This window comes from Ovis canadensis, chromosome 1, assembly GCF_042477335.2.
Source record: "Ovis canadensis isolate MfBH-ARS-UI-01 breed Bighorn chromosome 1, ARS-UI_OviCan_v2, whole genome shotgun sequence".
Taxonomy (NCBI): domain Eukaryota; kingdom Metazoa; phylum Chordata; class Mammalia; order Artiodactyla; family Bovidae; genus Ovis; species Ovis canadensis.
This window is the reverse complement of record NC_091245.1, coordinates 106698149-106718173: the sequence shown is the minus strand read 5'-3', so window position 1 is coordinate 106718173 and position 20025 is coordinate 106698149. Positions and strand designations below refer to the sequence as shown.

The following is a 20025-nucleotide window of genomic DNA, read 5'->3' as shown; positions in this document are numbered from 1 at the left end:
ACAAAAAGAAAAGACTCTCAGTCTAGGACCACGTCCTGGAAAACATGGGTGGGTGTGTGCGTGCGAGCGTGTGTGCACACACGTGCATGTGCTCAGTTGTGTTCAACTCCTTTTGACCCCGTGGACTGAAGCCCACCAGACTCCTCTGTCCATGGAATTTTTGAAGCAAAAATATTGGAGTGGGTTGCCATTTCCTGCTCCAGGGGGATCTTCCAGACTCAGGGATCAAACCCAACTCGCTTGGTTCTCTGGCACTGGCAGGCGGATTCTTTACCACTGCACGACCTATTGGAGTCTGAGTGTTCACATCATTCATAGTCATCCAGCTTCCAAGAAAATCATCCCGAAGTCACTGGGCCTATTTAATGTGAATCAGTCTTTATTCCGCACTTGTGTGGTGCATTAACAAATTCAACATACAAGATAGCATTACATATTGTAGGTTAGCATTACAGCATTAGGCAGTTTCACACAATTCATGTTAGCTTTTTCGATTTTTTTTCTTTTTTTAAAATTTGACACGTTTATTTTATTCTTTGAGTTTCATTTTTACAAGAGAAGACACAAGGTAAAGAAAGACGACCACATCAGAGAAGGATCATGGTGAGGGCAATGTCACTATTGTGGCCATAATAAAAGCTTCCCAAGAAAAAGGACTTGCATCGTTCCCTCTCCTGAGCAAGCTGCCCCTGTCCCATGAACCAGTCTGTTCTCATATCCCGAGCACCGCTCCTAAACATGTACCTCTTGGCTGTGCTCCACTGAGATGAACTGAAGGAAGGACTAAGTCATAAAGGGACTTTTTGTTAATAAGAAAAGCTCTTGCCTTCCCAAAGGAATCAAGATATCAGCAGAGAAGGACTGACTCTTGGAAAATCGGAAGTGACCATTCCCGAACCTATTCCTAATCACGAGTGCCTTGTGCGAAAGCTTGAATGTGACTCTCTCGTCTTTCCACTGACTCTTAGGAGTAGGCATTCCTCCTCCACCCTTATCAGTTAGCTCTGGGAGGAACAAATGTGAAAGCCAAAGTCAGGTAAGAAACTTTGGGATGGCTGAGTCAAGGGCACAACGGATCAGGCCTGAGGGAGGAGGGAGGAACCTAGTACTGTCTGCCTCTTTGCCTTTTTCTGAGAAAGACACCGAGGCAGTTCCTAGGCTACAGAACTATGGGTCCCTCTCCTGCCACCTCCACCCACTGCTCAGCAGATGCAAAGAATAAAGCTACAAGGAGATGGGTAAGAGAGGAGTTGGGTGAGGCTGTTTTCCCAGATTTCTGCCGGGAGGAGCTTCAGAGGCACACAGCAGGGCAAAGAGCACGCTTTCTCCACCTGCTCTGCATTGTTTCTGGGAAGGAAACAAAAGCGGGTTGCTCAGCAGTTTCTGATCTTTAGACATTAAGGCGATGGAGAGGAACCATTTAAATTTTTTCCTAATGGGGCTTCAGAATGCTCCTGTCAGATTTACATTAAACTATCTCAAAATGCATTTTTAGAAAACAAAAATTATTTTTGTCTACGTATGATACAGTATTTACATTCCATGGAGTGTTGGATAGAAACCGGTGATGTGAACCCAGCTGATGGTGAGATTGTGAGTCAGATTCTGGGGGCTGGGGGATGACAGCGACAAGAACAGAGAGTGGGCTCTGTGCCTGCTCAGAACTGCTCTGCACTGTCAAGAATCCAGGTTAAAGAAAAAAAAGAATGGGGTTGGGGGGTCAGGGAACAGGTTGGTTTTAAATCCACAAGAGTTATAGAACGGCAGAGGCAACATCACCATTCTCTCCATAGAGACTCAGCTTTTCAACTCTTCTCAGAAGCAAGTCAAATAGTGATGTTCTTGTATGAATGTGAAATTTCTGTCTCTACTAATCTTTCAGGCCTTGATTCAAGCTGCTTATCTGAGTTCCTCTTCAGGCTGGCAAAAATATCTACTGCCTATCCAGGCTTACTTATCATCCGTGAAGGCTCTGCCATCTGAAAAGTCTCAACTCTGGAGACATGGCTGGACTAGGGATAAGGAGATGAATTCCAAAACAGAGGCAGAATCTCTCTCTAGCTCTGCTGTCCACCGGCGGGTGAAGGACTGAGCTCTGTGGTTTCCCCATGCCTTCGCTGTACCTTGAGACTCCGGAGTCCTAAGAATTAAGCACTTTGTTTACAGGGAAAGGATGTTCTGAAAAATCCGAGTTATCTATTACTAATTTAGTCATGTACTCATTTTACTCATTTAGTTATTTTTAAGGGCCATTATTGAAAAATTTGAGGAGAAAGAATCATTTCTGAAGGTCCTCTTCCTTATGAAGTAAAACTAACCTCACGGAAACTACTTGAGAAGACTTTAAAGCTTCTCAGTGGTCAGCATTTCTGGAAAAAACAAAGGCCAGTCTAACCCTTCAAACCACAGATGATTCCTAACACATTACCAAAAAATGGCTATCCTTCCAAACACAGCTACAAAGGGCAAGGCACTCATCTCATTTTCCTTGTCTTCATAACTACATTTGGGATCAGCTAGACATAGTCAATGGTACTCTCCTGTAGCTGAATCTGAAGTCCCAAAGTTCTTTCTAGAGAAGTCATCTAGTTTTGTAAACCCAGATTCTACCTAAAAGTCTGATGCCTTCGTATAATTGATCACGTATTAATCAAAGAGAGCCTTTTACCCCTTTCCAGCAGGAGCACTGACGGCAAACATGCCTCATTTCTCAAATACTCTTTCTCCTGCAAACCCTGCCTTATCCATTCCACCTTCGTATATTCGCCTACTGCAGACCTCTGGTCCTTAAGCTCAAAGAGCAGAAATGTAAGCGGTAATAGGGAGAAAAGATGGGGATGATGAAAACATGAGGTTTTACAAGAGCAAAAAGATTCTTCCACAGAGGTGGGAGGTGAGAATAACTCTCCAGAGAAGCCCAATAAAAAGAGACCAATTTCAGGTAATCAGCAAAATACAATTCGGCACAAAACACAATTTTCATGGATTAAAATCTGTACCTTGATATTGGCAGTTAGGCTAATTTCTTCAGTTTGTATTAGACATGCAAGTATAAGGTTACATTGTTATATATAGACTTGTAGAGGTCTTTCCCTCTCTTTTTTTCCCCATTTGGAAAAAAAAAAAAAAAGGATTTCCTAGTGCCTTGCAAAGGAGAAAAATCATCATTGCTAAGAACTGAACTGCAGCTGTGGTCACGTGGGGTGTTCTCTGTAGTGTTTGTCGTGTAAGAAATTTTCTTCTACAACTAAAATGAGGTTTTGAGTCCACTCCTCTCGGTCCTCTCTCTCCCCGCCACGTCCCTGCCCAGCCTGGACCCAGGGTTAGAGGCAAGGAGAAGAGGATTAGTACTCGCTCAGACTGTGCCACTTGGCCACGGGTTTGCGCGGGCTCTCGCACACCTCTCTCCAGTGCTCGGCGCCGCTGGCTGTGACACTGTGCGCCCCCAGGATCAGCCTCCCCACCACCTCGTTCTTGGTGGTGCGATCGAAGTCGATGACCAGAAACTCGATGCTGATGTCGGGCAGGAGGTCGGTGGGGATGTCGTAGATGAAAGACTCGTTGAAGACTGGGTTCAAAGTGCACTTCTTCACGTGGGTTTTCTTCTTGGCAATGCGCTTTCTGCCGTAGTAGACGTTCACCTTGACATAAGGATCTGGGGCCCCCAAAGACAAAAGGGAGACAGGCCTATGACACAGTCCTCTCCTATACAATGTCAGGGAGGAGGGGCTTCTGCTGTTCATCTCCTTGATGTCCCCTCTCTCACCCCCTGTGGACTTTGGTGGTTGCACACTAGGTGTACACTGTGTGCACATCTGCCTGCCTGGACAAGGGGTCAAGGAAACCAGGCAGACAAGGAGCAGAAAAACTGCCTCGAGTCAGGGCTGAAGAAACTCCATGACACCAAGAAGCATTTTCAAGGGGGCACAGGGACTACCAAAGGCTGCAGGCTTTCTGAGAAGTCTCACCTGGAGCAAGGGCACAGAGGCTGGCATGCATACCACTGCAAATCCCTTGCCAAAGGTAGAGACCATTTGCTTACCCAAAATACCTCCCTGGTCACATTCATCAGGAAGAGAATGTAGACAGAGAGGAACGGGTGGAGGGTAAGAGGTGCCAGGGGTCCTGCAAGGTGGGAGGGGGAGGCTCTTGGATCACAGGCAAGGGCAGCGGTGCGGGGAGGGCAGGCAGAGATAGGTTGAAGTAAATAGCTGCTACCTGAGAGACCAGTGATGTCCATCTTCGGCAGGTGTCTGGCTTTGAGGACCACCACTGTCATCCTCTGTGCCACAGGCTGGTATGACAGAGACACCTGGAGCTCGCCTCTGCTAATGCACTTCTGTGGAGAAGAAATAGCAGGTGAGAACCCCAGCCGAGGGGGCAGGCCACGGCACAGAAAGTGCGGAGGAAAGGACAAAGGAGATGTTCTCCTCACAGTCCTGAGAGTAAACAAGGGGATTCCTGGTGGCCCGGTGCTTAAGACGCCACACTTCCACTGCAGGGGACGTGGGTTCGATCCCTGATCAGGGAACTAAGATACCACATGCCACATGGCGTGGGCCCAAAATAAAATAAAAAATCTTATAGTAAATAAAATCATTTGCATGGAGAGGCAGCACAGCACAGACTCTGCAGCTAGACTGGCCTGGATTCAAATCCTGACTCTACTGCTTATCGGTCTGAGCTGGGACAAGGTCAGCCCTACTTGACCTGTCTGGACTTTTGCTTCCTCTTCTGTAAAATGGATATGAAAACGGGAGCGACTTCCCAGCACTAGTAAGAGGATGCAGTAACTTGGTGTGTACTCTCTCCTGTTCTCTCATTTGGTTCTTGTGATAAAGTTTTGAAGGGAGATTGGACACTTGCATTTGAGCCTTCACTTTGTCACTTACTCACCAGCTGGCCCTGGGCAAGTCCCTGAACTTTCTGGAGCCTGCAGCTTCATTTCACAAGGTGAATATCCACACCTGCTCTGCCTGCCCCAGTGTATGACCTTCAGAGCGTCTTCTCCGGCCACCCTGGATGCCCATATCTTTGTTTCCCCACCTTGAAACGTTATGCTAGGCTCTATTTTGAGCTTGGAAACAAGACAAAACAAAACAAAACAAAAATTCTAGTCCTCCAAGAACATTTTAAATAACATTTGGATACTAATTACATGCCAGGTGCTGGGAATTCAGAGCTAACAGGACTCAGTCATTGTTCCCAAGGATGAGTAGAAGATTCAGAGACGTAAACAAACATATTTACTTGTCAGGAGAGTGAGAAGCCTCGGAATTCCCTGGTGGCCCAGTGGTTAGGTCACTGTTGAGGGCCCGGGTTCAATCCCTGGTCAGGGGACTAAGATCCCACAAGCTGCGCAGTGAGACCAAAAGAAATGCTTCAGTGCTGTTGCGAGATGCAGGGGAGGTGTTGCCAGCTGACATCAGGGCTGAGCTGCTGCGGGGTGAGAAAGAGACACTGAGGCAATGGGCAGAGCGAAGATCCTGCGTGGCAGGGCAGCCGAATGGCTGAAAGGGCTGAAAGGGTAGGCTATGTTCAGAGAATGGGGAGAGGTGAATGTACCTGATGTTGGAGTGCTGGCAGGAGGGATGGGCCAGGAACCTGGAGAGGTGGGTTAGGCAGGGGTGACGGCGTGGGGAGTGGGGGGAGTAAGCTAACCAAACAGCAGAGCCAGCAGCAGCAGTCAGGTGAGAGGAGGTCCGTAAGCATAAGAGCAATTTCTGTAAGCATGACGTTACTGCTGTTGTTCATCTATTAATAATCAGATTATTCTAGTTAAAGCTGGAGAAGGAACTAAAGATGAAAGTCAGAAAACTTGGTGAAGAGGCTGCTCCCACAGGCTGGGGAAGGGAGGGTGAGGGCTGGAACCAGGGCTGAGGCAGAGGAGATGGACCTGGGATAGGTCTCAGAAAGAACTGTCCAGATTTTCTGGGTGGGGGGGGCTAACTGGATGTAAACATAGGGGACAGGGAAGAGAGGAGGGACTGTTTCTGGTGTTTCTCTCTTAGGAAGTGGGGATGAGGCTGGGATAAAGAAAACAAATTGTGGCGGCACAGGAGGAGTTTAGGACACAATAAGTTAAATTTGGGACAAAAAAAATTTGAGACCAAATCATTCCTCCACTGTCAAATTTTATTCCTTATACTCTTCATAGCCCCAAAGGAAGGTCTCCAACTTGACGAATTCTTAGATTGAACAAAAGTCGACCGAATTCACCACCAGCCTTACATATGCCACACACCCACCAAAATGACTTGCTGTGCATTAAGTGCCAGGCAATCTGAAAGCAGCTAGGGCTGAAGAGATGCACCCCTACCCTCAGGAAGCTCACAGGCTAGTGCCTGCTCAAGGGTGTCTGGTGCAGGAAAGAACAACAGCAGTAAATAATTTAATTAGCTCATCGGTGAAAAACAAAGGAAAAACCCTAATAGCTTATGCTTTGATTGATTATAAGTCGTCACCTCAAGGAATGAACTGTGATAATATTTCCATTTGGTTTAAAAAATTTCTTGAGGCTATGTTTCATACCAGGAGTATATGGAAATGTCTTTCATAGGGTATTGAACGTGACTAAACTTTAAGTGTAGCTGTTAGCTTTTGAAATTGAAGTATAAGAGAAAATAGGCTTTAGAAATGATTTTCATGGTTTTCTCTGCTAGATGAAGCCCTACTCTTTTCCTTACCCATAACATACAGTCGGCTCTTGACTGTATCCACAGGACGCACCCAGAGCCAGTTTAAAATCACAGGCTGGTTGCTCCTGCCAGCCAGTATACTTCTGGGTCGCTTCCTTTGACATAAGTCAGAACACAGTCAGAGAATGTGCGCTCACTTTTACTATCAGTCACAGCCCAAAGGCATCAGGAAAGTAATCCCTCAGGAAAAAGAAAGTACCTTCCAAAATGTTCAGAACGGAACTGCTCAGTACCGTAGCTGGTAGCTACAGTATCTATTTAAATTTTAATTCATTAAAATGAAGTAAAATTAAAACGTTAATTCCTCAGTCACACTGGCCATATTTCAAGTGCTCAGTGTCCACACGTGGCCAGTGGCTACCATGTTGGATACATGCAGATATAGAATATTTCCATCATCATAGAGAGTTCCAGTGAACAGTGCTGATCTATCTAGAAAGAACTTTTGGATTATTTGGGCCACTGCTCCCCTCCATTTCCATGAATAATGAAATGTTAACTAGTTTTGATATCTATATCTGGGACCATGAATATTGGTATTGAAATATTAAAAATACCATCTTTAAATATAATCTAACTTTATATACAGAAGAAGGCTAGGGAGGGTAAAAAGGAAATTTTGATTTAAAAAAATAAAGTTTTATTTGTAAAAATAACATCAATTACAAGATGATACTTAGGTTTTCTGATTATTTAAAACTGTTAAAAAAAATTTCAGTTTCCTAAATCATCAATTACAGCATAATCACCCTAATCAAAGTCCCGTGCGCCTTCCCTAGTTCTTTGGGAAAGTGGACAACTTCTGGTCACAATCCTTTCCTCCCCTGAAATCACTCCTCTGGCAATTGTTCTCCATCTGACCCACCCTCCCCCCTCACCTTTGGCCATTTTATACAGGCAGAGTGCCCATCCTCATTCAGCTGCCCCTTTGTGATGCCCAAGTCTGCCGCCGCAACACCACCTGAATGCCCTGCCATTCTGCATTGAAGGCCAGAGTTTCAAGTCCCCCCTCCCGCCCCCCTCTCTTTCCACCCAGTTCCCATTCCAAGCGGCATTGTCAATGGCTCATTCTCAAGGGCTCTTTGTCAAGCAAGGGCTGGGAGCGAACTCTGTTTCCCAGCCCCTTCGCCTAGTGAGGTAAAGACCCTGTTGGGGGGTGGGCGAGCAGAAGGACAAGGGGGAAAAAGGGTTTTATCCATGCCTGACAGAGCCGAGAGGCTTTGCTCTCAGAGTGCAGGATCCTTTCTCAGTCCGTGGAAAAGAGGAACAAGGGCAGTGGTCCGAAAGAAGAAGTTAGGCTGAAGGAAATACTTAGGCGAAGGATAAGTCTATTTCTTATAATTAGCAGAGCCCCTACGGAATGACTTTTTCTAGCCAGAGCATCTTTGCCAAGAGTTGGACTCATGCATCCTCAATAAACCTTTACAGGGACTGGAAGTTCTCAGTGCTACCTCCACATAAATCATAGTCATGAGAAAACAAAAGAAACAAAACCTTCAACATTCAACCACATCCCTCCTTGTCTTCACCCCAGGACACATACACAGCAACTTCCTTTTTTGGTGTGTATGATTTTATTTTATTTTTCTATAGCAAATTTCATTATTGTTTATGGAAAATTGACATTCCTTGTTCTTTCTTTCTTTTCATTCCCTTTTGACTAGCCTGGATGACCTCCAAGGTCTCTTGTAAATCTGAGACTTTAAGAATCCTCTCATTCCCATGACCACTGTCCCAGGTCATGAACACCAATCTGGCAGTAGAAAGACAGGAAATGGTTTGGGAAACAATGACATGAAGAAATTAGGAGGAGTCTAACAACTCCCTATTATCCACCTTGTAAATCACTTCTTTCCCACTGTCTCTTCTTTAACCCCAGCCCTCTCTCAATCACTTTCCTTCTCCTTGTGGGGGGTGTATTATGGAAATGTAAATTCACTTTTATTTCTTTCTGAATAAAATACTAGGGGGAAAAGCTGCCACTAAAGGAAAAAAAAACAAAAAACAAAACTCCAGTTCCAAAGTCCAGCTCAGAGAGTTTGGGTGTTTGGAGTTTATGCTGTAAACTTCTTTCACTAATAGTCAAGTGTTAATTTTTAATGCTTCTTATATCTTTCTGAATATTCATAAGAGCTGAGAGTGACCTCTCACAAAGTGACCCCATTAGCCTTCGTGATCCAGCCGAGAGGGAGACTGAGACCCAGAGAAAGTAACTGCACACCCAGAATTAGACAGTGAAATGGACAGAATCAGAAATCATGACCAGTCCTGGCTTCTTTCAACTGGATTGCACTGCAATAGCAGAAAGGACAAGAGCTGAATTTTCTGCCACAGGTCAGGAAATGCAGTTAGGGCTTGGGGATTGTCCAGAGAAATGCAATTCTCACCAGTCTCCACCCAGGAAACTTTGATCCCATAACTATAGAGGGATACCCTACCCAGATCAGGAAAGACTCTTTACAGTGTGGACTCTTCCAGAGCAGCTCTAGCTGATGAGCAGATTATTCGCTACAGTAAGGAGGATTTAAGGTGGACATTTGGAGGCTGCACTGCTAGGCAATCAGGGGCACAAATGACTAGGGAGAGGACAGCCATGACCCAGGATGAAACACAGCCCTGCCCACTGGCACTGGTGGGGAAAATAGGCTTAGGAAGCCTGGGAGGCTGCAGGGCTCCGGGTGTCCTGTCTGGGGCCTCATCCAGGGAATGTGTTGCTCAGGATCCCACCCTGGCTTATCCCTTCTGAAGGGAGTTAATAAAATGGAAAGAAGCTTGGCGCTTGCCAAGAGCCCCTGGCAGTTTAGCAAATGCCATTGTCTATGCTCCCTGCCCAGTGTCCTGGATCTGAGGCTTGTTTTGTTCCCAGCCCAAATCAGTCCCTTTCCTTGCCAGTGTCTTCCCAGCTGCAGCCTGGCACAGAGCCCTCCTCCACACTCAGCCATGGGCTGAGAGTGCATGAGCCGTCTGGGGGAGTCCAGCTAGTTGGTGGCTTTACCAAGGCTAGTACTCCAGAGAAGGCTGTGCTGAAAATAACCGCTCAGTGAGGAGAGCTGAATGAAGGCAGGGGGTTGGGTACTGGAGCTGCTGTAATGGGGAGTCAGGAGTCAGGGGAGCGGGCTGGCAGAATCTAGAGGAAAAGAAATGGAGGGGGAAGGGAGAGGATGCAGGGAGATGAAACCGGTCGCTGCTGCAGCTTCTGTGCAGGCCTGCCTCTGACCTCAGAGGATGCGAGAATTCCTGCTGTGTTGGACTCAGGGGTGTCTCACTGTATCCCGGCAATGGACTAGTGTTCATGCCCTGACCAAACACCTCTAATATTCTCTAAAGTGTTCAGACTTCCTCTGGCCCTTGTGAGCTGAGCGTGCCACGTGGCAACAGTGGTTCTTTGGGCAGTGGCGTGACTAAGCTGGCTGCAGTGAGGCAGGCAGAGATGGTGCAGGCAGCAGAGAGGGTGAGAGCACACCTTTGGGAGAAGGGCTCCCCTCCCCAGCCTGGCGCGGCACAGTGCCCTTCAGCAATGGCCAAACCTGCTTCCCAGGAGCTCACTGCCCACTCAGTCCTGCTGGCCTGGAAGCCTCCTGTACGTTCCCGAGCCTCCTGCCTCCCCACTGAGTCCAGCATGAGTGTGCAGCTGGAGAAGGCAGTAACAGAGAAGTAAGGTATCTGCAGGCAGGGCTCTTTCTGGAAAATGTGCAGGTGTTTTTAGTGACCCTGATATCCTTTCCAAACCTTTTATCATCTTCTCCACTGATCTAGCCTTCCTTGTCTTCCTTTATCAAAACAAAATGTAAATATGTACAAATCACATATCTCTCCCAGGGATCAAACTTTAATAATGATAATCCTGGTTAACATTCATGAGAGTTTACTATGGGCTAGGGACTATGCAAATGCATCATTTTAATTCCTTATAAGAAACAGAGACTTAGAGAATTTAAGCAGCTTGCCCCAAGTCACTTAGCTGGTAGAATTTAGATTCAAACTCAGGTCTGACTTCAAAGTCCTTGCTGTGTTGTGCTTAGTCTCTCAGTTGTGTCTGACTCTTTGCGACTCCATGGACTGAGGCCTGCCAGGCTCCTTTGTCCATAGCATTCTCCAGGCAAGAATACTGGAGTGGGTTGCTCTGCCTTCCTCCAGGGGATCTTCCGAACCCAGGGATCGAACACAGGTCACCAGCATTGCAGGTGGATTCTTTACCATCTGAGCCACCAGGGAAGCCCAAGAATACTGGAGTGGGTAGCCTATCCCTTCTCCAGGGGAACTTCTCAACCGCAAAATTGTACCAAGGTCTCCTGCATTGCAGGCAGATTCTTTACCAGCTGAGCTACCAGGGAAGCCCCTAAGTCCTTGCTATCAATTCCTTATGTTAAATCCTGAAAAAGGAATGAAACTCGTAAGTGTAAAATTTCAACAACTTCTTTCACAGCACACTCACTGTACGATAAATGCCAAGATTTCTTTTTTGTCTTTCTCCTCCACTAAGTAAAAGCTACATGAAGGCAATAAGATGCCAGGTATATTATTCCATTTGATACTCATAACCCATAAGGAAGGCAATATTATCAGTTCCATTTTACAGATGGGGAAATAGAAGTTGAGAAGAGTTAAGTAACTCACTTACATCATACCCCTGGAAAGTGGTGAGCTGGAAGGTGAAGCTAGGCAGTCAGATAAGAGCCCTCCTGCCAAACCGCAGAACTGCGCTGCCTCGCCAATTGAGAATGGAACAGCTGAACTAGTGTGGCTGGGAGCACAATTCTTGCATCCCTGAAAGGATTCAAGAACCAATGCTAGCCCAGTGGAGGGAAGGCAGGATGGAGGGCTCTCATGCCCCTCTTAATGCAAACAGGGCAGAGAGGAGGAACGGGGAGAGAAGTATCCATGGCAAAGGTTTTGGCCTGCGTGAGGGGCCTAAAAGGTTAAGCAATTGTATGCTATGAATGCTAAGTTATTTCAGTCGTGTCCGACTCTTCGCAACTCCACGGCCTGGGACCCACCAGGCTCCCCTGTCCATGGGATTTTCCAGGCAAGAATACTGGAGTGGGTAGCCATTTCCTCCTCCAGGGGCTCTTCCAGACCCAGGGATCGAACCCCTGTCTCTTACATCTCCTGCACTGGCAGGTGGGTTCTTTACCACTAGCAATACCTGGGAAGCCAAAGCAGTTGATGAAGTTGCATTTATAAAAGTTGTTAAAAGTCACACAGATGCAAGCCTACTTATATCTCTAGGTTTGGGCTGGGAAAGGGAAGCCGAGGGGAAAATTACTGAACTACTTCCATGGTTTCTCAGCTGTAAGGAATAAGTTCATAAGAGGAAGATCACACATTTTGGAGAAGAAATTGGCTCCCATATGCCTGAAATGACTAGGTCTAGGACTGGAGGGCCAGCCTGCTCCAAGCAAGCTGGACGCAGCATCAGGATGTCAACCACTAAGAGCAATTTCAGAAGGCGTTTGCCCTTTTCTCTTCAGGAAGCTGCTTCTTGGAGGAGGCCTAACCTGCCAGGCTCTCTGTCTTACTTTGACCACTGCTCAGTCTTGACATCCAAGAGCTTCCTCTTTACAGCCCCTCTTTGCCATCCATCCCACTTCTCCCTCCCATTCAGCCCCTTCTCTCCCCCAACCTACCGTTCCTCCCCAACAACTCTTCCTGCTCACCTGGATGTTCCTTTTGATGATGTCCCTGGTCAGCTGCACCTTGCCCGTGCTGGGGTCCACCCCAGCCAGCGGCACCATGACCTCCCCAATGACGTCATCCCGGGAGAAGCGATCAAAGCTGAGGACGAGGAAGTGCAGGACCAGGTCTTGCAGCTGGCTGTACGGGATGCCATAGAAGGTGAAGGTTTCATCAAACACAGGGTCCAGGGTCTTCCGCAGCACCCTGGTCTTCACCCGATGCCGTTTGTCGGGAAGGATGGTCATTTTGATGTAAGGGTCAGAGCCCTGGGTCTGGTCATCCATCACGGGCAGCCCATGAGCCTCCTGGATTGTCACCACCAGGGCTTTTTTCGGGAAGTTATAGTCCACTGAGAAGGTGAGGGATCCTAGCATGACATCCTCCTCTGGAGATGATGGAGAGGTGGTTTTGCTCTCCCCGGGGGTCAGGCTTGCAATGGGGCTCCTCAGTTCTTCCCCATAGTCCACTTTGATGGGCAATTGGTCTATACAAGATCCAGAGCTAGGGCCCTTAGGACTCTTGTCTTGTCCCAGCAGGCCAGCCTCTGCATCTACCAACAGGTTCCCGCGTCCGCCTTCCCTCCCGGGGCCATCTTTGTCTCTCCGCACTTTGATGATTTTCTTCTTGTTGCTGAGGGTTTCTGGGTATATGCTGATGCCTTTGAGCATGTGAATGAACTTGTATGGTGGGTTCTTGTGCTTCTTCTCTGCCTGCTGGTGGCAGCACGTCCAGACAAAGACGGTCACTGAGACACACACCACCAGCACAGAGGCCCCGATAAGGCCAGCGACCACTGGTGATACATCTGAAAGCGGAGACCAGAAATGCGTCAAGGCGGCTGGACCTCAGCCTCTGCCGGAGCACCCCTGCTTAGGGCCTCTGGCTGGGGCCGAGCTAATCTGCAACCCAGCCTTCTTCAAAGCGAAACTTGCTCATCTAGGCTTAGGAACATCTCCCCTCTTTTAGAGATGCCCTCACCCATCCCTCCAACCAATCCATGGCTCTTTCTTCCCACCAACCTGGATGAAATGCTTATCTTCTCTCGAAAGCCTCCCCTGCAGTACCCCACCTGACTGCCTGTTCTTTTCTTGGCCTTGCCTCTGTACTTACGGACTTGATTTGCTCATATTGATTTGTGTTTCACATAAAGTGGCCCTGTAAGTGTTATAGGTCACCCTTCTGCATAGGAACCATTCACCTCAACTCTTCTACAAGGGCATGAGCTGTGTCTGGTTTCAGGAGGATATTCCACAGCATCCAGCACAGGGTTTGCCACAGTGGGTTTGTGTGGGCTGACTGATAGGTAGGGTGGAAGGATGTGGAACTGACTTTGGATGGGTTTGGTAGGGTGCCCAAGGGTGATAAAAGTAAGTGAGTGGTAAGAAGTATAACTGTGGGCCTAAGTCCTTTTGAAATATGTTTCAAATTTTAGCTCCCAGGTATTTAAAATACTTGTATTTTAATGTAAAATACAAATATTTAAAAATAAAACACAAGTATTTTAAATAGGAAGAAATAGGGACCGTGGAACATGTCAGACCTTGTCACCTTCTTAGTAATGTCGCTCCTGACCAACCTATTTAAAAATGTAACCTTTTCCACCCTTGAGACCTACACTTCTGGCCCTGCTTAATTTTCTCCATATGACATGACATGAGTTCTCTCTTTCACAAACACACACACACGCATGCACACATATACATAAGAACATATACAAACACTCACATATAGTTGTATTAGTTATTGTCTATCTTCACTAGAATGTAAGTTTCCTAAGGACAGGGATTTTGTCTGTTTGTGTGCTGTGCTCAGTCACTCAGCCATGTCCAGCACTTTGTGACCCCACTGGCTATAACACGCCAGGCTTCTCTGTCTATGGAATTCTCCAGGCAAGAATACTGGAGTGGGTTCCCCTGCCCTTCTCCAGGGCATCGTCCCAATCTTCTGGGATTGAACCCAGTCTTCTGAATGCAGGCGGATTCTTTACCTTTGGAGCCACCAGGGGAGCCTTTTGTTTGTTTAGTTCCTTTCTTTATCCCCAGCACTAAAAACACCTAGCAGGTACTTGATATTTGTTAGGTAAACAAATAACTAAAGAGAAAGAGGTTTTTTTTTTTTCTTTTCTTCCCTTCTCTAGTCTTGTCTTTTCCTGCACAAATTGGGCCCCTGACTTGGATAATTAGGTTTGGGGATTTCTTTTCCCTTAAATGCACTGAAGCTAACTTGGGTTTAGGCCTTAAAGATCTAGATAAGGCCTATAGTTATCCATACTACGCATTAGGGTAAGTCTCAAGTAGGGCAGGGGGAACTAAGGAAATAAATGTGATTCTTGCATATTCTAGATTTTTCCTAGAACATCCTTCTATCAGGCATATGCCTGGCCTGCTGCCTCACTCACTGCAGGCTTTTGTTCAAACCTCATCAGAAAACATTTCCTGTCTGTTGCAAGTAAGATAGTATCCCCACTACTCTGATTTATTTCTCTCTGTAGCACTTATTACCTCTGGTATGTATTTATTTGTCAGTCTTCTCTTACTAGGTAATTTAATAAGGCCAGTGAGTGGCTGTTTTGTTCACTGCTACATTCCCAGGTCCTAGAACCACGTGGCACATAGTAAGTGTTCAGTGAACAAACGAGTTAGTGAATTCAAAACAGCTTCCACTTTAGGAGCTTGGGATTAACAGATAACAAACTACTATTTAAAAAATAGGTAAACAGCAAGGTTCTACTGTATAGCACAGGAAACTATATTCAATATCCTATAATAACCCATAATGAAAAAGAATATATATATATATACACACACTTATATAATTAAATTATTGCTGTACATAAGAAACTAGTACATTACAAATCAATGACACCTCAATAAAAAATTTAAAAAACCCAGTTTCCACAGATTGGAGAAAGAGGATGAGGTCAATATGACTACATATAACAGGGATAAATGTAAAATTCTATTTAGCCTTCAAAACCTATTGATAGGAAGTAGGAGACCTTACTTGATAAATCTGAGTAACTAACTTAGTAGTCTAAGTGATAACAAGCTTGGAGTATAGCTAGGCTGACTTATACTATCAGTGCAATGTCTAGATCAGAGAGGGGCAGTATAATTTCATCTGCTCTGGTCATGACACATATGAAGTGCTCTATCTATTTCTGACAAGAATAAAAATTGCTGTTTTTTGTGTGCCAGTATGATACCCCTGCCAGACACTGTGTTAGAGCTTCCTCAATCTGACTCAAATAACTCACTGAATAGGTACCATTAATAGCTGATTTTACAACTGAGGAAGCTGGGGACTCAAATCTGCTCTAGGCCACCTAGAAGCAAATGACAGTGATGAGATTTAAACCCTGGTCTATCTGACACCAGAATGTGTCTATATTATGGATAAGCAGGATAGAAGAGGACCTAGAAACCATATTAAAAGAGGAGAAACTGAAGGAGCTGAAGCCGAAGGGTCTGGGAATAACAACTTTCTTTAATTACTTAAGATACTTTGCTGGAAGAAGGTCTGATCTGATTTTACTTTGGAGGGCAGGTCTAATACCAGTGCATACAGGCTACAAGAAGACAGATAAATTGAAAAAAATGAATTATTGTTAGAACTGCCTCTCGATGGCCCAGATTGCTTCCGGAGGCAGTGAATCTCTGAAGACTTTTAGAGACTGGATCACCTTGGTCAGATATATTCTAAAAGGAATTTTCTTAACAAGGATTGGAATCAACATCTCTGAAATTCTTTCTGCCTCAAACATTCAAAGTTCTATGAATGTTGGGACCAGGTAAGAAAAGAAGTGGTTACATTTTTAAATAATACAGATGAGGAGTAACGCCATTTAACAAAAAATATATCAAAGTGACTGTGTTCATGGCCATGCTGAATAATAATAGCATTTATTTTCAGAATATCAGGTGAAATAAAAACTGTTAGGGAGAGGTTTCACATAATGGGAGCAGCCTTGGCCGTAAGCTCCTTGAGAGCAGGCAGAAATTACAGCCTGTTTACCTTTGAATCCCCGAGTCTCTTGCATCGAACAGGAGCTCAGTAAATATTTGCTTGAACAATTGATTGGGTTCAATTGTAAATCAGAATGAGCACAATCTGAAAAATTGGCTCTTCATTCACCTATGAGAGATTTTCCTGAAAACTGTTTGCTACTGATTTGTAACACTGAATGTTATCTCTCCAAGAAGAGAAAAGCAAGAAATTACTAGGACAAGTATATTTTTGAGAATGATTTGAAAGGGAGTCTAAAGGTCAGGGTTGAGAGACATCTGAGTGATCCTTTTGGCTCTACCATAAATTTACTCTGTGATCTTGAGAGATCCCACTGCTGTTTACTATGCCTCAACTTTTACTGCTAGAAAGCAGTGGATCAGTAAAAGAGATGAAGGATGCTTATCTTTCAGGAGGGTAGATAAGGAAAAAGAGACAAACAGATGAATGGTTAGATAGCATCACTGACTCATGAATCTGAGCAAACTCCAGGAGACAGCAAAGGACAAGGAAGCCTGGCATGCTACAGTCCACAGGGTTGCAAAGAACTGGACGTGACTTAGTGACTGAGAAACAACACAACGCTTCCACCTCGTTTCCCACTTTCGCTCTACTTTCTTCTTCATTTTAGTATTTGTTAATCCCTATGTCTCTCCCCCACACCCAAGGCAGTAAACTAGAAAAATCAGAGATGTTGAAACTCAGGACCCTCTTGTCTAGTTTTAGTCCAAGGCTTAGTGGGAAAAGTAAGTTAGAACTAAAAGCTGAAGTGAGTGTTTTCAAGTAGCTGTAAGTTGCAGTGACCCATGCTGCTTGCTCCTTTTGTCCTCTGAGGTCAAAGATAATTGAGTGTTGGCTTGGTGTATCTCACAAGGGCTATGGAGTTTGAAATGAAGTAATCTATGAAATGTGAAAAAAGTCAGAAGTTCTACAGGGAGTTCTCAGCGGAGAACTTCCACATGGATTTGAAGATCTATAAGACACATTTGGGTTTGTTCAGCTCTCTCAGCCTCTGACCAGACATGCTTATTGACATTTCCTTTGCAAAAATAGCCTTTCCTGGTCAAGTAGGCCAGCGTGACACAGTGAAATAAGAATGAATTTTGCCATCAATGGGAAATTGGTTTAAATCCTAACACTAGCCTAACTAGTTTGACTTTATTTCTCTTAGACTCAGTTTCCTCATCTAGCAAATATATATATAAAATAATGAATACACTGGAGGGTATTTATAAGTCTTTTAGTATGTAAAAGACTGATATAATTTCTTTTCTTTTGTCCACTAATATTTCCTCTAAATGACATCACTATATTATGCTCTACACCATCTAACTTTCCAAGGAATCTGGAACTGCAATTAGAGAAAAGAATATAATGGAAAGGAGGCAAAAGAAGAAAAAGAAAAAGCAAGAAGAAAATCACGGAGTACTCATGTGATCAGAAAAGGGACATCAATTTTGGAAATTTAGGACTCAAATAATAAAAATGCAGAAGATGAAGTGGAAGAAAAATATAATCAAGATTCATCCTTGGGGAATCAGTGTGAACCAGTAGTAAATGGGTGTGACCTGTTGTCTGTATACTTTCTCTGATCTGATATTCTTCCTGACATTGAAGGGATAGAGCAGGCTGGGTTTTGTTAATTTCCATAAACCTTCTAGTAGGGAGTGAGAAAAGCCATTTCCTAGTTGGATTGTGACCCCACCCTAAACACTGGAGTCTGGATGCTCAAACCTTCTGGATTGTCTGAGACATAGAATCTCTTAAGGGAAATCAAGGAACCCTAGGCTGACAGCAACTCTCACCTGCTTCTCCCATCCAAACAGGGATAGGACTGAGGCAGAAGCAGGGCAATTCATTCTTCTTTGGGGGGGGGGGGCAGGAAAACAGCACAGGAAGTTTGCTATCTCAGCACATTTTGCAGGAATCCCCCGGAGGAAAAACTTGCATCTCGAGCTTTTCTTTCCCATCTGCTTCCCTATTTTCCACCCCACTCTCTGCTCCAGGGAGTGTAACTGATCTTGGAGCCTGTAGGGTTGGGTCTGGGACCAGCCGCTCCGAGATGACGTAATGCTTTCTCTGGTACACAAAGCGGCCTCCCCCGGGCTCGGCCTTTTGCGCCCCTCCCCCTATGGCCCGGATCCGGCCCCCGCCAGCACCAGCGCGGGTGAGTCCCCCTTTTCGAAAAGCCGGCCCAGGGAAACAGGGAACAAAGGCCTGAGAAGAAGAGCCTAGGCGCTGCCAGGAGGCCCAGAAATAGACATCACGTCATCCCCCAGCCCAGCAGCGCCAAGCGCCATTTGGTAGCATCGGACGGACCCCACCATTACGATGCAGAATAGACATGGCAGGGCTCACGTTTCCTCCCGGCCCCAGCATCCAGCTGACCGGCTTCAGGAGTGGCTTCCCTTTTGCTCTCCACCCCCGCACCCCTCTTTCCCCAGAGGCCGCCGCCTCCCCTGGCTGCCTGCCACACAGCCCACGGTCTCCAAGCTGCCATCTTGATGCCCCATCCCCCTTGCCACCTCCCTCCCCCGCAGCCCTGAGGAGTGGGAGGGGGAGGAAGGGGCACCGCCCTGCGTGCCCCAAGGGGGAGGGCTCGGCCTACCTCACCTCTCCTCCCCTCGAAGGAGGGATTCACGTCCTTCGCAGGCTCTCGGTTTCTCACCTCCAGCGGTACTGACAGTGCACCATACAAGGTTTTCGCATCCTGGACGTCCCCACCCTAGGTGTGACTCTGGCCTTCTCAGCCGCTGCAGCCCATAGCTCAGGTTCGGGCGCTGTCCACTGCCCGCGACACCACCACCGCAGGCCTGATTCTACCCACCACCACAGGCCAGGCCTTGATCTGGGCTTCACGCTCTGCCTAGCCGCTGAGCTCCCTTGCCTTGGCAACGGTTTCACCTACCCCAGGCTTAGTTTGCCAGATTTTTACTTACCAAAGCTAGGTCGGATGTTGGTGATCTCAGCCATGTCTTAATCAGAGGCTATTGCTATAAATGCTTTTGCAATGGTCGGTCAGACAAGTCTGGGACCTCCGGTAAGTACCGGAGGCCGCCGCTGCAGAGCGCTAGGTCAGGGCAGGGAGAAGGTATCTGGCGGATGCCTCCTGCGACGGTCTGGTCCCTGGTTGACAGCTGCGGTCGCCTCTTAAGATGCTCCAGGGATGCTCTGAGCTAAGGATGCAGGTGCAGCCAGACTGGTCCTGATGAGAGGTAGGCCCCGCCTTCCTCCGAACGGCCCTCGGCAGAAGACTCCGCCTCTGTCCGAAAAGTTCCGGAAGGCAAGCCCCGCCCCTTTCCGGAAGATCCCTGGGAGGGGACCCCTCCCACTGCCAAATTTTCGGGAGAATGAGACCCCGCCCACTGATGGGCTTGTGAGTCTGTAAAGCAAAAACCCCGAGGCCTGACTAAGGAGAAGTTGTATGAGATCCTTTAGATCTTGTGATTCCGATTCCCTAGGCTTAATATAGCAGCAGAATGTTCTGGGCGACAGGGAGGTAGGATTTTGAAAAAATAAAATTATATATTGCCTGCTTTTCAGTATCAATTACCGTTATTGTTATGCGTTTCTGAGGCCACTAAAGATTATTATGGAAACTTTCTTAAACTTCAGAAGCTCTGATTGAAGGCCTGCACAACTCTGA

At 46.3% G+C, this 20025-nt stretch overlaps 1 protein-coding gene across 1 annotated transcript; it reads right to left on the bottom strand.

The window, feature by feature from the left end:
* Window positions 1–361: 361 nt before the first annotated feature.
* SYT11 (synaptotagmin 11) lies at window positions 362–19624 on the bottom strand. The gene is made up of 4 exons (XM_069544273.1): window positions 19319–19624; window positions 12356–13179; window positions 4216–4339; window positions 362–3655 (listed from the first exon to the last, which is right to left on the bottom strand). The coding sequence occupies exons 1-4, from the start codon at window positions 19350–19352 to the stop codon at window positions 3345–3347; spliced, it is 1293 nt and encodes a 430-aa protein (XP_069400374.1). The 5' UTR covers window positions 19353–19624; the 3' UTR covers window positions 362–3344.
* Window positions 19625–20025: the final 401 nt, after the last annotated feature.